This window comes from Argopecten irradians, chromosome 11, assembly GCF_041381155.1.
Source record: "Argopecten irradians isolate NY chromosome 11, Ai_NY, whole genome shotgun sequence".
NCBI classification, from domain to species: domain Eukaryota; kingdom Metazoa; phylum Mollusca; class Bivalvia; order Pectinida; family Pectinidae; genus Argopecten; species Argopecten irradians.
This window is the reverse complement of record NC_091144.1, coordinates 14,417,311-14,435,716: the sequence shown is the minus strand read 5'-3', so window position 1 is coordinate 14,435,716 and position 18,406 is coordinate 14,417,311. Positions and strand designations below refer to the sequence as shown.

General features: G+C 34.0%; 1 protein-coding gene across 1 annotated transcript; it reads right to left on the bottom strand.

Moving 5' to 3' along the window:
* Window positions 1-2,016: 2,016 nt before the first annotated feature.
* On the bottom strand, window positions 2,017-17,731 carry LOC138334812 (uncharacterized). The gene is made up of 8 exons (XM_069283571.1): window positions 14,049-17,731; window positions 9,679-9,801; window positions 9,107-9,225; window positions 8,644-8,719; window positions 8,270-8,415; window positions 7,870-7,999; window positions 4,090-4,166; window positions 2,017-3,861 (listed from the first exon to the last, which is right to left on the bottom strand). Exons 1-8 carry the CDS (start codon window positions 14,049-14,051, stop codon window positions 3,795-3,797), a joined length of 741 nt encoding a protein of 246 aa, XP_069139672.1. The 5' UTR covers window positions 14,052-17,731; the 3' UTR covers window positions 2,017-3,794.
* Between the last annotated feature and the right edge of the window lie 675 nt (window positions 17,732-18,406).

The window sequence follows — 18,406 nt, the reverse complement described above, 5'->3', positions numbered from 1 at the left end:
ATTTCACTACTTTACTATACGGATTCCGAGATATATAATCTTCTCATAGAAGAGAATTGGTCATAGTCAATAGTCTTAAGCCAGGTATAAAACGATTGTGATCAAACTATCCAGTTCGTGTAGTGGGGTATGATATTACCAACGTTCTTGTAGTTACTACATATGATAACGACTTTGGAGACAAAAGTTGAACTTTACTACTGATGATATCACAGATTTTAATATTGGAATGAGAATATTCTAATGGGACTCTTACCAGACGTTAGTTGTTGGTGGATCACAGTTGAGCTATGTCTTGTCATTTCCAGCAGTCATTCACATAAAAGTAGTGTTTGGACAGGATAGCCCTAACACATTATCGTGTTTTTTACGGTAATACATTGACGGATCATATAATAGACTGATATTTACCTGTAGTCAGTGTTGACTGGGACATGAATAAGGTAGGAATCACATTGTTTCTGCTCACGTCACAATGCTCTACGTCTACAGTTTGGGTTCTTGTTGTCATTGTTCGAAATAAACGCCTGTCCGTTTGTCCGTGACCAGCAACTTTATTGTATTAGACATTTTTCGTCATGCAACTGGTCCTTTGACCGGCGACTTTTTTGTCAATTTCTGATAGAGTACTAAAGATACACAAAACAAAAATAGCAGTAGCATTGTACTCAGGACGAGTAAGTTTTAGGATCAGTCGATCCTTAGGACCAACTGGAAAATGTCCTTTTAAAGGGAGAACACTGGTTGTGGTGATCGTTTGTTGAGTTTGATGATTCCGGTCGATCGGTAAAGCGGAGGTCTCTTCAATTCGAGTTCGTGATTTACCTTCCAGATATTGCTATAAAAATCACACAATCTTGTCATTCAAAGGAAGAGGGTAACCGAAAATTATTGCATTATAACTCAAAGAAAGATAACTCTAGTGGATTTGAGCCACTCTTCAATATTTTTTATGTACAATTTAGCAATGTGTAGATCGATCACATTAATACCAAATAGTTCAGCATTTTTTTCCACTAGAGAGTATGGCTAATATCATTTGTCAATGGTCTAGACGACTCTGAATTCCGGATCATTGGACCTATCATGTCCTGAATAACTTCTAACACATATTTCGTTTTTGTCTTTGCCTTTCACGTTTCCAGAAGACCAAAGTAGTTTTCCCTCTGTCCCAACAATGGGTGACGAAGGAAGCCGATGGAACTTTATGAACTTGTTTGCAAAAGAAATACAGGTAAGTCGTGTATTAATCATACGGCCAACCTTTTATTTGTCATCGTTGAGTAATCTTGTCATGATTTCAATAATAACTGAAAATATCGAATTATTTTGTTTTGTATTAACTGTAGTTTATATACAGTTTTCAAGGATTAACTTGAATAGATTTTATGTTACGGTCTAAATAAACCGCGAAGCGGTTTATGACGAGAGTACACTCAGATTTTTGTGTTATATCTCCATAACATAAAAAAATTCAAATTAATCATAATTCAATTTTCTAAAGATAATCTCTTCAATACTCAAAATTCATTTTGGGACTCTTTTATCTATGAAATCAATCAGAAGCAACGTTCCTTTATGGGTTGATAAAGTTAAATTTTAGGCCAATGAAAATGCTCGTAACAAGCAAAATTGAATTATACAATAATAACATATGTCTTCAGACATTTAGAGTATAATCCGCAAAACCTGCCTATATCATTAGGCCAACAATAAATATGTCTGTTTGGAGTTATTTTCCCCAACTTTTCTACGAACAAAAATTAAAAGTAGGGATTTCGATCTCCGACTCCGGACCCTATTTTTTTCCCAATATAACCCTAAACAGACATAGTTTGTTTTGGTACTAAAGGTTTTTTGTCCTTTTTTTAGGCTAAAAAACACCTTATAATACAGCGGACTACTTAGATGAATACTGTCTTAGCCCCTGATGTTGTGTCGTTTCGTATAACTATAAGTAGGACATTATGTATCTAAAAGGTTGGTACCATACGATATCGACAAGTAAAATTCAAATAATGATTAACAATGTTTATTTCCTAGTAATTCTACATATATAACAAATATCACATTTGTATATTCTATAACATATTTAACAATTTAAGTAACCAATTATCAAAAATATAACGTGGTATCGGTACAACATCATTCTTTTTCTCATTAAAACTGTCATTGTAAGCATACTTGTTTGCATTGATACATACATTGCTGCATGTACAATAACATTTTGCGTAAAGTCAATGTTGAATAAATTGACCAAATGAAGAATCAACGTCCAGAAAATGAGTATATATGTAACACTTAAAAAGATTCAGCTTAAAATGAAATAAGGATGCAACTTCAAATGTAATGTTTCTAATATTGCAATTCTTCAGAAATTAAATTAGAACAAAAATACATATTTATGGTCCCCTTTAAGAGTTTAGACAGACATTTTTGCCCTCATGATGCATTCACGTTGAAAATCCTATGACGATGAGATGCATGTTTCAGATATAACCGTTATGTGTACATGTTTCCACTAAATGTACACATGTATGTACATTGTACATGTGTATTATGGTCCCGATTTACATGTAAATTAAAATATGTAAGCGCACATTCTATTCAGAGCAAACCATATACTAGTACATGTATATTTACAAATGATATATATAAATTAGTGTAAAATAGGATTAAGCGAAAAATGTTTTCAAAACAAAATGCGTGAAATTGATAATGTTTAAAGGCCCACTACCTTTCCGAAACGGCTTTTAATTTTTTAAGTGAGAATATAAAACTAGATCGATAATTTTGTAGAGTCGCAAAAGCTATTAACTTACCGTTAATACTACACGTATCACCACTTTTTGAAAAATTTGATTAACATAAATAAAATTTTAATTTTCATAACGCGGGTCGTCTTATGTTTCCCGCCGTCGTCCTAAATACCGCGTGGTATTGACTATCACTGCGCCGGATGGCAAAACAGCGAAATGACTCTCCACTGTTATTATATATTGCGGAGGTAATCTTGCATATGTTTGGTGTTGTAAGCTCATCTTGGGCATCGGCATATATTTTCTGATGTTATTAATGTTTTTAAGAAACCTTTATGTTTTATTCCGGAAAGGTGTAGTGGGCCTCTATAATGTACCTAAAACTCTCTGTATCTGTTCCAGTCCTTGATTTACAACAAATGTGATCCGTTAAATTATCATGGGCCAATCCCTAAGGTGGATTTCTATGATTTATATATGTAAACTACAGGGTAAATGTATACATACATATGTACATGTATATGGGAATAAAATTGAGCACACTGACAAAAACTGAATGTGATATTAAAGCCAAAATAGGAATGTTTAAAGTTTAATCCAAACATTTCTGATCTTGAATTGGATTTTGAAGAATATCCGACAGGGCGGTTTAACGACTCGTACATTTTTTAAGGCTGATTAAACATCAGAAATCTTCCGATTAAATAACAAAGAGGTCCTTAACATCTTTTCTAAAATCTAACATCTACAAATGATATGAGCTAAAATGTTATAAAATATTTCATTTTCTAAATTTTGAAATTTCAAACTACATGATTTTAAAACATCAGATTTAAATATGCATTTTATAAACAGTGTATTTAAAACTTAACCATAAGAAATCAATCACAAATATCAAAAGTAAATCCAAAATAGCAATTGATTCTTAAATATGGTTTTGTAGACTACAGTATCACAATTTTGATAAAAAAAGGAATTATAATAATATGTAAAACAATATGTAACCTAATGATGGGTATAGGGACAGCACACTGGTCACACACTCGGAGGAATCAATGTAAACTTGGCATGTACAGGTAAATGGTCAGAGGCTGCTTTATGTCTGAAAAGAAAACATATAAGTAGTTAAAAAGCAATTGCTATAAGCAAGCTTAATTGATATCACAAGTACAAGTTACATGTGTAAGCATTTTTATTACATGTATAAGATGGTGTATAGGCTATACTTTCCAAAAATCATAAATCTTGATTATATTTATGAGTTCAATTGCCAGCTGATATATGAGAAATTAAATGTTTCATACATTATACGCAGTGTATTTCCACTCACCCTCGTTTCTTATTATCAGGAGTTGTGACTTCAACAATCTGTAAGTTTTCAGACTTTCTTATAAAGATGTAATCAATCTAAAGAAAAGTGAAATATTCATATAAAATAATAATTGAAATACCAGTAACAGGTTATATTGGTAAAGAAAAGCAGCAGTAAAAGAGAATGTAGAATTCATACAAGAGATTACAGAGGGATATTGGTGCCCACCAAAGATTAATCTATGTCTGACAAATGTCAGATGGATCGATCTTTTCTCCACTTTTCAAACTTCAACTATTAAAATTCAATATGGCGACCAGTCAGCCATCTTGTTGACCAATCAATCCCAAAATGCAAATTGCACAAGGGTCCAAGGGGAACCAATATCTGTAATCTAAGAACGATCCTTTCAGTACTTTCTGAGAAATAGCGGTAACAATTTTTTACAATCAAATTTTAAAATACAATATGTAGCTGCCTGCTGGCTATCTTGTTAACTGATCAGTACAAACAACTAGGGCCCAAGGGACACATGTACATACATATCAAAATTTAAGATGGCTGCCTGGCGGCCATCTTGTTTACCGATTGGTAACAAAATGCAATATGCGCAACTAGGGCGCTAAGGGAGCATACATATGAAATTTGAGAAAGATAGCACTTCTGGGAAATAGCAATAAAAAGAACTGTTAATGGATGGAAGGACGGATTGACTGATGGACAGCGGACCATGGACAAAGAGTGATTTGAATAGGCCACCATCTGATGATGGTAGGCTAAAACAAGATTCATAATATAGAAATCCAAGGTTCAAAAATTTATTGAGACATATGTTTGGCTACATATTGTATCTATATTTAGTAGATCAACAAACATCTGTTAAAGTGGATGGCTTTGAACTTAATTTCAAAAGTTTCAGGGGTCAAATTATTGAAATCTCCTTCTCAATTACAAGATATGTAAATAGCATACCGATGAATTGAGGTAATATTAAGTGTTTGGTTTGGTTTGATTAATTTAACATTAACATCACAAGTGTCATCTAAGGACATGCATTGTTTAGGAGACGGACGAATGTCAGGTATCTGGCAACATGGGAATTGAACTAGAGACCCAGAGGTTGAGGGCTTGTGATAATTAATATGTCAGGACATCTTAACCACTCTACCACTATTTTTTGATAATATGCTTAAAAATTGAATAACACTGTTCCTCCATGATTTAAAGCTCAGATGACCCCTTAAATGCATTGCCCTCCTATCTGATATCTATAAGAAACAATCAAGTTTAAAGGATTTGTGCAGCCAAATATTTTTTTTTTTGATAATACATCAGGATATTGCTTTGGGTGAATGAAAAATTAAGTCCCACCCAACGAATCGCCTATCTTTTATTGCTATCGGTTGGTTTTGGTCGTGATTTACGGGTAGTGTCGACTACGGTTCAGAGATAATGAGCTAGGTGGTCACGTGGTCTTGTGATGTCAGAGTAGTCCGCGGCTACACAAGGTAAGCCTAGTACTATACATGTATACAGCATATATACGTATACGTTAGATCTACAATATGAGTTTTTCGAGTAAATGGTTATTCTAGCTTTATGATATAGATATTTTCAGTTTCAAAACATTCAATTTACACCACTCAAAAAGTTAAGACAAGCATATATCTAACTTTAGATTAGATAATAAGTCCAATTTGATAGCGATATCAAAATGATGTTCGGATCAGTCTGGACTGAGATTTAGATAGCATATGATGTAAATTTCAGTGTAATAAAAAAAACAGTATAATATAACACTATCTTTTTACGGGTGAAATCCCAAAATTTAGCATGAATATATCTAGAATCCGTGTTTAGTATTTCAAACTTCTGCTATAACGATGCAAACACGGCACAGTTTTTGAGTAAAAATAAAATGTGGACGGTTATCAGTTATGTGATATTGGAGTAACAGTACCGAACTTATACAGAAAATAATATGTATATCTATATTGTTGCCTTTGAAACTTTATCCATAACGTTTACTAAAAAGCAGAAATACATCAATGGTATTTCTGATATATGTTCCTAAATCACAGTGTAGATTTAAATTCATTATTTCAAAATTATACTAAATCCTTAAAATAGTATATTCATTGTCGACTGTTTTGTATATCTTACCGAGATTTAATAGTATGATATATGAACATTTATCGTATAATCCAAAAAGTAACCACATAAAGTGTTCAAATGAAAATTGAAATTACTTGTATACAGGCATTATAAATAGATATAATATCTTGTACCTTTTTAAAAATATACTACCCGGTAAGTGATATTTAAATAAGCATATTTAGTGTGATAATGTTGTAACCCTTCTTGTATGACTATACATGTACATTTAGATTCAAAACGGTGAAAATACATACTTAGAATTTTTAATGATACCTTATAAATTACGGAAGATTGCTATATGCCACGATTCCGTAATTACAGTACTAGACTGGAATAATTTTTAAGGTTAAACCTTTAGTTGAAATAGTTCTTAGAACCATTTTTGTTTCTGAATAAGTCACCTTCCATTTTTGTTTTATCTGTGTACTACATACAATGTATATATGTGTGTATGCAATATATATTCCTAGGTATGATCAGGTATATTTTACTTCCATTTGCTTTTACATCTTCATTCTAAAAATGGAGGTGACAAAAAAAACCTAGAGTATAGATGTACGGGGTTTCCATAATTCAAATCACAATCCAATTAACAGATGTCCTAACCTGATCGATTGACAGTAAGACAATAGCAAATACCCGATATAGTCCACCGAATAGCAAATTGCCCGAGGCCAGGTAATTACAGGCGAGTTCGATGAATGGCGTTATGTACAGGTAAACAACATCCTGGTCAAGGTATTACATAACCATCAAACCAAAGGCATGGCTAATTATTTATCTATAATATCGGTGTATCTACTCGTATATCGATTAAAAATTGAAAGCGACCGCACGGTCTGAAAAAATAGTTTGTTTTGCTTAATATCTCAATTATTTGATCTTTTATACTATCAAAAGTAAATTCTTTCTACCACATGTAGAAACGTTTTACGATATTGTAATAAATGTATCTCGATTTATTCGGTTAGCAACACACAATCCAATGTTTGTAATGATCAATCATCGGTGTGTACGTATATATATATAGTCAAGCATCATATCATTGATGCTTTAATCAAGGATTTCTTAAATTGTTACGTAAAATTTCATATTACAGTCACAAACATTGCAATTCACAATGTATCAAAGATACAGGATAATATTATCTAATTAAAGCTAATTCGTTGCTGAACTCCTCGACAAAAAATCTGAAACTTTTATTTTTGTGTGGATTTTCTTTCATAATTACACGAAGATACCTGCTATTAGAGCATAAACTAGAGTATTTGAAACATCGAATTTCACTCGTTTAGTTATTCATATTCGAGCCAATGTTATTGTACGATTAACTCTACTCAAAAGTAATCATAAAAAAACTTTTATCGGCTTTATCTGTGACCGTCGATGTAAGTGATAGCACATCACTTATAGTACAGCTATAAGCCACGGACTATTATGACGTCACACGGTTTAGAGCTAGAAAATATGCATAATCGGGTGGTCAGAAAATTTGACCTCGATATCGGCAGTTTACAGGTTATTCCGGTCACGCGCGGCACGGAGAGGTTTCTACATGGTCTAATGAAGCCATTTCCAGCATAAACTGAAATTATCATTTTTGACTGCACAAATCCTTTAAAGGTAATTATAAATACATACCCGTTTAGAGAGTTCCTTTTTTAATGTATTATATGTCAAACCAGGTATGTCTCTACCGTGTGATTCCAGCCAAACATCTATAAAACCTTTAGTTTGCTGCTTTTCAATAGAAATCTCTCCGCGTAAAAACCTAGAATTGAACAAATCCTGATATTATCTGCATCACCATCTTGTTGCATGCACACAACCAATTTACTGCTATAAGTATATATTATAATTTGTATATATAGAATTACTTCTTTGCCCTATTTATATTTGTATTTTCATACAGTATAATTAAAAACATGCAAACAAACTTGGCTTTAGTGTTAATATGTGTAATGAAACACATACAAACACCCATTTTTACATGTAAATAGCAATTTCTCAAAGCTGCTAAGGGAAATCAAAATAAGCTTACTTGATTGCTCGCTCATCTGGCTCTGCATTAAGGTCTCCCATAAAAACCACTGGTCCCTGTAGTTGTTGGACATATCTCCATATCTCAATGACCGCTTTCTCTCTAGCTTCATGACTCAACGACAGGTGTGTGTTTAAAACATTGATCTATAATAAATACGGTTTTATCATCATATTCAAATAAATTGGGCAAAGGGAGATAACCTTCATACAGAAAGATACATGGAACTCAAAAAGGGTGAGGCAACTTAAAATCGTGATCAGAAATTTCGCCACTCTGTACTCAGCCATATATTAATGGTGTTATGGCAACACACCCGAACCTTCTATCCTTCAGTGAATGTGAATTGTCTGGGACATCGTTTATGCACATACCTGTGTCCCTGTTGGGTGAGTGATAACTGCATGAAGACAAACACGCTGATGAGTGTCAGCACTATTAGATCTATTCCTGTATGTAGAAACAAATCATAATGTGAATACTGCTCTACATGATTTAGCTTTTAAGAAACAGGCTATCTGCTTTATAAATAAACAAAACCAATTGTCTCTCTTTTATATAGTTTGGTGAGTTGAAAATATTGATGTGAAAAGTTAACTTAAATTACAACTGTAATGCAAAATTACAACCCAGTTGCTACAAGTAAGCTTAGGATAGAGATATTATTTAAATCCCATTATAGAAGTATTGCAAAACCTATTAATATTGAATAAAATATTGTTTTAATACTTAAGTAAGTAACATGTATGGATGTCAATCAATTATCTCCATTTTCTAAAGAGTAGAATATGGATATAGAATTGACTTATGTCCATTATACTAACGAATATAACAAACCTGAAGAGAAGTAGATGATTGACTGATGTGATTGGGTACTTAGAGAAGATAGCCACACCTTCTTCAGTCCGACCTTCATACAAACTGTTGGGTTGCAGCTGGCCAGGTTGGAATACAAACTGAAGGATAACACAAATTGCAAATATTAGAGAAACTCTGGACTAACACCTTTCTAAAAACTCTATTTAAATACCAAAGTCATATATTTTGAATAATGATGAAGCAATGTTCCATCTATTATTTTTGTCATTACTTAACACATGTTGGAGGCAAAAGGGACAGCCATTTTTTGGGGCGGAAACATTTGTGGTCAAGTGAGTTGATCAATACTTTTTTACATCAGATTACAAATATTTAGAACTGGACTGACCACTTATATTTGAAGCTAAATGCAAAGACAGTGTATAACAAAATCAACCTGAACCCTGCAGTTTTATAACTTAATTGTTTTTTTTTTTCATTATTCATAAAAAAATAAACAACATCATAATTGATATTTAAGCATTAATCATAGAGGAAATACAAGTAACTGAAGCAAGTTTTTAGAAATTCAGAAATACTTGAATACTTGCCTGATAATCTTCTAACATATCAGCCAAATGTTGGACCTGACATGGACCAAGTTGTCCCCCCTTGGAATACTCATAGCGAACTTCTTGAAAACCTTTAATGTCTGGTTTACTTTTAGCCAGAACCTGAAATTAAGACAAAATGTTATGCACTTGTAGATATATATACCGGGTAATTGTAATAATGATAAATACGGTACCTTAATTGTTATTGTGAATACATGTATACCAAAATAACTTATACACCAGTACATGTACATGCAGTATGTATGTACTATATGTTTAAGCATATATAGGATTCAGGCAGAAGTTATTACGCATGACAATCTGCAGGTTTTCTAATTAACAATATGCTAAATGCAATTGTGAAATAACATCATGGATCTACTATAATAGAAATAATGCAAATTGGTAAGCATAAACAATTTACAACAAGAGATCCCAGAGGGATCTTGGCGCCCACCAAAGAAAGATCTATGTCTGACAATGGAAAGAGGGATCTTTTCCCTGCTTTTCAAACTTTTTCAAACACATGACATATAAAATTTGAGACAGATCGCTATAGTACTTTTTAAGAAATAGTGGTAACAAACTTCAACAATGAAATCTAAGATGGCGGCCGGTTGGCCATCTTGTTTACCGATCAGTCCCGAAAGGCATTTAAATGCATCAGTCCTAAAAGGTACTATGCACAACTAGGGTACAAGGGGAACCTACACATAAAATTTGAGAAAGATCCCTTGAGTACTTTCTGAGAAATAGCGGTAACAAACTTTAACAATCAAAATCCAATATGGCCGTCGGTCGGCCATCTTGTTTACCGATCGGTCCCAATTAACAATATGCACAACTAGGGTCCTTGGGGAACCTTCATATGAAATTTGTAAACGATACCTTCACTACTTTTTGTGAAATAGCGGTAACAAATTTTAACTATCAAAATCCAAGCCATCTTGTTGACCGATCGGTTCCAAAATGCAATATGCACAACTAGGGCCCTAGGGAAACCTATATATGAAATTTGAGAAAGATCCCTTCAGTACTTTTTGAGTAATAGCGGTAACAAACTTTAACTGTCAAAATCCAAGATGGCCACCTGTCGGCCATCTTGTTCACTGATCGGTCCCAAAATGTAATATGCACAACTAGGGTCCTAGGGGAACCTGTATATGAAATTTGAGAAAGATCCCTTCAGCACTTTTTGAGAAATAGCGGTAACAAACTTTAACTATCAAAATCCAAGATGGCCACCTGTCGGCCATCTTGTTGACCAATCAGTCCCAAAATGCAATATGCACAACTAAGGCCCTAGGGGAACCTATATATGAAATTTGAGAAAGATCCCTGCAGTACTTTTTGAGAAATAGCGGTAACAAATTTTAACTATCAAAATCCAAGATGGCTGCCTGTCGGCCATCTTGTTGACCGATCGGTCCCAAAATGCAATATGCACAACTAGAGTCCTAGGGGAACCTACATATGAAATTTGAGAAAGATCCCTTCAGCACTTTCTGAGAATTAGCGGTAACAAGAATTGTTAACGGACGGACGGACGGACGGACGGACGACGGACGCCGCGCCATGGCATAAAAATGCTTAAGTTTCGCAGACACAAGCTTCAAACATAGTTTTTTCAGTCACATTACTTTCATAGCAAGTCTAAAACTGTTAAAACAGTTGATAAATTAATCAGTTACTGTACAGTTACTGTACATTATTACCTACCTACACAATCGCAAGTCATTGTTTGATGCTAACTTTATTTGAATATTTCAGAAAAGGCATTAAGTTATTGATGTTTCTCTCGTAATAATTTTCGCTGTAAATACGAAAATATGGAAGTTTTTGATCTTGGTAAATAGAAAGTACACATAATGTGAAATGACAAAAGAGGCGGAAGATATTGCTGACGTCCGCCTAATTATAAAAGTTTATTTTTTTTAAATTTCTTTGTTGGTTTCATTCAACAAGCTTACACAATGTTATTTATCGTAAGATGTAAATGATATCAAATGATATATGCAAAGTACATTTTATTAGTGCGTTCCGTATCTCGTAAATTGTATTTTGTAACTTTACTTATAAACTCATATAACCCAACGTCACGCTTTTACTAAATAGACATCTATAAATATCATTTCTTATGTCCGTAAATATGCTGGTTAATAACTTTATTGTGAGTATATATTTTGTAAATGTTATAAATGATTTATGATAATTAAATAATACAAAATGTACTTCTTGTTGACCAATATGGATTCTGCATTGACCTAGATGACGATCGCTTACTCTGCTGTGAATGATTTAGGGCTTTCTCGTTAGCTTTTTCAAACACTAAATTTATGTTATACATTTTTTTTTGCAACTTGATATTGCTATCAATAAAACACTTAAATAAAGAAATCCAAAATGTTGAAAGATAGGGTAATTAAAATGTCATTGTCGTGCATTGTTTGTCATAGTTTGAGACCGGACATTTTGACTGTTGATTGTGACCAACCTCGAATGAGTCGAATACCCCGAATACTGTTGCAAGGCGACTACAGTAGCCATACAGGAAAGGAACATGATCTTGCGCAGTAGTCCGCTAAACCTGCCTATATTATTAGGCTTTTTAATTTTTTTTTTTTTTTTTTTTGCCTAATATCTTAGGCAAAAAAAAAATAATAAAATAAATTAAAAATAAATATAATATATACATAATATAGGCAGGTTTAGCGGACTACTTGCGCGGCACATGATCTTGTGCACTGGTAATTTAATTCAGCTAATTTTAATAAAGTAACAAACTTATTCAGACATAAAAAGTATAGAATGGCAATGTAAATTCTGATACAATCTCAGTTTTTAGTCTAAGGTGCAGACGTACCGTGTTACAATGGGGCGATAGTGGAAGAATGGCGGAAAGTGACTCCTGATTTAAAAAGTCTCCATTGGTTTTTTTATTTGACATTTTTAAAAATTGCAGTCTGATTTATAATTCAATTATTTTGTTTTTCATTGAAATTAGAATGGTCAGCTAAATAAATTGAATATCATAGTATGATTAAAATTGGATTATAGTGTACTGCGCAAGATCATGTGCCGTGTTTACAGTTCAAACATGGGATAACAGCTGTTTATTTGATGCTCCTTAGTTATTTAAATTAATGTTTTTCACAATTTGCTAAATGAAATTCATATTTGCTAAAGAGAAAAACTTTCGCATTTTTTGCAAGGTCAATGTTTTTCGTTTATTTTTTCAGGAAAGGAACATGATCTTGCGCAGTAGTCCGCTAAACCTGCCTATATTATTAGGCTTTTTAATTTTTTTTTTTTTTTTTTTGCCTAATATCTTAGGCAAAAAAAAAATAATAAAATAAATTAAAAATAAATATAATATATACATAATATAGGCAGGTTTAGCGGACTACTTGCGCGGCACATGATCTTGTGCACTGGTAATTTAATTCAGCTAATTTTAATAAAGTAACAAACTTATTCAGACATAAAAAGTATAGAATGGCAATGTAAATTCTGATACAATCTCAGTTTTTAGTCTAAGGTGCAGACGTACCGTGTTACAATGGGGCGATAGTGGAAGAATGGCGGAAAGTGACTCCTGATTTAAAAAGTCTCCATTGGTTTTTTTATTTGACATTTTTAAAAATTGCAGTCTGATTTATAATTCAATTATTTTGTTTTTCATTGAAATTAGAATGGTCAGCTAAATAAATTGAATATCATAGTATGATTAAAATTGGATTATAGTGTACTGCGCAAGATCATGTGCCGTGTTTACAGTTCAAACATGGGATAACAGCTGTTAAGGTCAATGTTTTTCGTTTATTTTTGGTAAACTGAAAAGATATCATTTATTGATGGAAGGTACTGAAAAACAAATGTTTGTTCCTTGCTGACACCATAATTTAACAATAAATAAATATTTAATGAATTATCTATCGGCTATGAAACTCTTAGGTGCGCAAGATCATGTGCCGGCATTGTAATAGGCCTAACTATGAGTGTGTTAGATCTGTGTGTGCGGGGGAGGCGGGGGGTTACCAACATATTTCATTATTAAAACGATATCTTGCTTCCTGCTTATTAGGAAGCCTCCAAAATACCAATTTGTTTTTGATATCCTAAACACATGTTCCTACAAGACATCGAGGTGAAAATCGAACAGTACGGGTGGTATCTAGGCCTAGCCTACCTAAATCGCAATAGGTTTGGTCATAGGGCAAGTGTTTCATTTAAATTTCCGCGGAAAACACACTCTTTAAAGAGCATCTAGTTTTCTACACTGGTTTGCATGTTCTTAATATGTATATATTTAGACTAAAACAAAGTATGGACAACGGAAATATATAATAAGAGTGTTAAATAAATACCATTCGCCGGTCATCGCTTCAGACTCTGCAGCCATCTTGTTGCTGAAAATAGCCTCTTTTAGGGCAAGGTCAAACGCGCCGTTTGATTGGTCGCGCACGCCGTCCCATATCATATATAGATGGTAAGTTTCCCTACAACGTTGTGAGGGCTATCCTATGCTTAGTTTCAGAGAAGAAGCCGTTTAAAGGAAATAGGCAATTTGACCCCTAATGGCCCCACCCCACAGGCCCCTGGGGGTCAGCCACATCATTTGTACAGTTTTGAATCCCTACCCTATAAGGATGCTACCACTGAATTTGCATTATGAGTGCTGTCCGGCAATGCTTAGTTTCAGAGAAGAAGTCGTTTTTATGAAATAGCCAATTTGACCCCTTTTGGGCCCGCCAAACAGGGCACGAGGGTCAGCCCCATATCATTTGTACAATTTTGAATCCTACTGCCCTATCATTCTCGGCACCCATCGGCTGTCAAGTGTCGTCGCCGGGAAAGGCTTGTGAGAGGATTTTGTTGTGAAGGCGACGTCAGACATACAAAATAAGGGTCGAAACAATGACAAAATCTTCTGTTCTGCTGCCTGCTTCGTTTATTTTCATTTTCTTCACATAAGTAACATAATAACCGAAACCCGGAGAAACAATTCCGGAAAATTGAGATTGTAAAATTAGAACCAAACATATAACATTTTTATATTCCGGATTAATTTATATTTTCTTTGACATGTACAAATACACGTATACGACATCCCCGCCCCCCAAACAAAAATTGTGCATACAATTTTGAAACGACATGTCAAAGAAAATACTAATAAATACGATCAAAACCATAGTTCAGGAATGCAAGTCATACGTGTAATATTATACAGAAATAGAGTGATATCTGAATTTTAACATTTTTGCATATTATCAAAATGCACCAAACTATCACAAACATCATCTTAAACAAAGGAGCACTCTACATTAACCAGGAGAATATTGAAAACATCCTCAAATGTGACACATTTAACAAAGTGCAAGTAAGAGGAAAACAGAAAAATGTGTTTATGAACCCTCACAGTAATATTGTAAAAAGAAATGACCTTGTCTGGTTACAAGATCTACTAGCATGACTAAACCATGCCTACTGTTACAATAATACATTTGGAACAAACAAGATTTCCATTTAAAAGGTAATACTTAACATGCACAAGAGAGTTTCTGGCCTGTATAATGTAACGTGACACATAGCATTTCCTATTACATAGAAGTAACTTTGCTTAAAATCTGGTTTTGAGTTCTAGGTGTTGTAAGGAAATTTTTCCAGAAAATAAGAATGGAATAAGTTGTAATAACAACAGCGAAAAATACAGATATTTTGACTAGTATTAGGGCATTGGCACACTGAAAATCTCTATTTCACAAATAAGTAATATTGTGATACCTTTACAATAAAACAAAATCTCTGAACAATAAATGCATAAACATAACATGAACATATTTGAGTGTGCATGGTCAATTATCAAAAATCCACAACATTTCAATGCAATAGCTATACATGGGAGCTAATCATTTCACCATACATTGCAGAAATCCATATTAATGTCAAAGTTTAAATTCATATAATGAATATCATGGTAATATCCATTTCATTATCAGAATATATCAAATTATGATTATTGCATGTCAAATATCAAACTCAATCTAAATTTATTCATATGCAAACCCATTCATGAAATACATACTATACAAAACTGTTGGGAAAATATATCATTCACATGAGAATAAGATTCTCATATTATTATCTTTAATTCAGTGCATTTAATTATCAATAGTTATAGGTATTCATCACTTTGACTAGAATTTAAAAAGAGATATTTGGTCAAGGACTCTTTTATGTTGCATCAATAAATTTCCAATCAAGATGTCATCTGATCAGACATGGGGAATGGCAAAAAATATACAAACAAACAAATATAGAACATGAATTTTCTTAATCAGAGATCAACATTATGAAAAAATCTATAGCATCAATACATAATTTGGAATATTGAGAAGTGGCACACTTCCAACATAGCAAAGTTCTGTCTAATATATCAATGTATTCATTTGATTAAAAAAATCTAAAAAAAAAGGTGAGAAATGTTATGTTGTAAGGAAATCATCAATTCAAAATCAATCATAAAATATGAAAACCATACAAAAACATGAATGTCATCATTTTACAATACAGTCCTTCAGTATAAAAACATCTAACTATGGCAAAAAGTATCGGCCTCATCTTAAACATCAAATAATGAAAACACTCAATACACTGCATTACATATGGATAATTGGATTTCATAAAATCAGTATTTGAGTCATCAATTTCATACAAAAAGTCAATAGAACAACAAGTACTGAACCTGTGCATAAGACAACAATTATGCACCCCTACATATAATACATTCTCTATAACACAGTTTTAGGTGGCTTCAAAAGGCATGTTTTCCGAGGATGAGTATTCAAGTCCCGTGGTTTCAGCCACATGGCATTTTGTGATGGTTCTCCTCTGAATTGGATGAGATATTCAAGCGTTGCTCCAGATCCTCTTTGAGCCAGAACACGTTTGATTTTATAGAATTTATCTTGTCCAGTTGACGAAGACATGTCGGAATCAGCTGTAAAGCTAGAATCACGGTAGCGCACTGGCTTTTTTATTGTTCGTTTAGGTCTTTGAGGTAACACAGGTAATGGAGTAGATGAAGAGGAATCACGTTCTATAACCTGTGGAGATGGCGCATGAATATCTGAATGTGAATCACTAGTAGACTCCTGGTTTAAGGACATCGAACGAGATGAGTCATTTCCTACAACCTGCGGAGAGGATACATTTACATCAGAATGTAAGTCACTGGAAGAATCGAGGTTTGAGGATATCGGTGAAGATGAGTCGCTTCCATTAATCTGCGGGAAATGTTCATTTATATCTGACTGTAAGTCACTAGCAGACTCGCGGTTAGAGGATGAAGAAGTGATAGGGCTAAAGTCTTCAGTTTGGACACCACATTCAACTCTGTTGTTTGAAACAATACGGAAATAATTTGAGGGTGTTGGGGCGCGAATATGAGCTGGCTTTAGTCGATCTAAGTGAACAGGGCGAGTACCAACTTTCCCTGTGGTAGGATCACTTAGGGTCACTAAATGTTCAGACAGCTTTTCTTTAACTACTAGTACGTCTGAGTAAATGTTCTGAAGTTTATGTCCAGCACCTGTGGGCGTTTGTTGTAAATAAAACATAATCTCCCGTCTGAACTGTTTCCTTGTTATTTCCAAGTTGTTGGGCAACCATTTTGTCCTGATTCAATAAGACTGCATCCTTCATGTGTGACCGAACCACCTCCAAACGACGTTGAAGATCTTCAACATAAGTAGATATGCTAGCCGGTATAGTCGACATATCCACTGGAACTCCAGCTAATGGAAAGGTTGGGCGCTGACCGAACACAACTTCGAAAGGTGAGTATCCTGACATACGGTTGACTGCAGCATTCATGGCAAATATGATGGACGGCAATAAGCTTTCCCAGTTGTTCTTGGCACGATTCATGTACGGTGTAAGCTTTTCAGCCAGGACACGGTGTGTACGTTCACATGCACCCAAACACTTGTGTACAAAACTGGGCGTGAAGTTTTGCTGAACCTGGAGGAGACGGCAAGTTTCCTTAGCAGCTTTCGGAAGATGCTAGAGACAAAGATGCTAGAGATGAAGATGCTAGAGACAAAGATGCTAGAGACGAAGATTCTAGAGATGAAGATCTAGAGACAAAGATTCTAGAGATGAAGATGCTAGAGACAAAGATTCTAGAGATGTAATGATGCTAGAGACCAAGATGCTAGAGACATGAAGATGCTTAGAGACAAAGATTCTAGAGATGAAGATGCTAGAGACAAAGATTCTAGAGATGAAGATGCTAGAGACAAAGATTCTAGAGATGAAGATGCTAGAGACAAAGATTCTAGAGATGAAGATGCTAGAGACAAAGATTCTAGGAGATGAAGATGCTAGAGACAAAGATTCTAGAGATGAAGATGCTAGAGACAAAGATTCTAGAGATGAAGATGCTAGAGACAAAGATTCTAGAGATGAAGATGCTAGGAGACAAAGATTCTAGAGATGAAGATGCTAGAGATTCTAGAGATGAAGATGCTAGAGATTCTAGAGATGAAGATTAGAGACAAAGATTCTAGAGATGAAGATGCTAGAGACAAAGAGATTCTAGAGATGAAGAAGATGCTAGAGACAAAGATTCTAGAGATGAAGATGCTAGAGACAAAGATTCTAGAGATGAAGATGCTAGAGACAAAGATTCTAGAGATGAAGATGCTAGAGACAAAGATTCTAG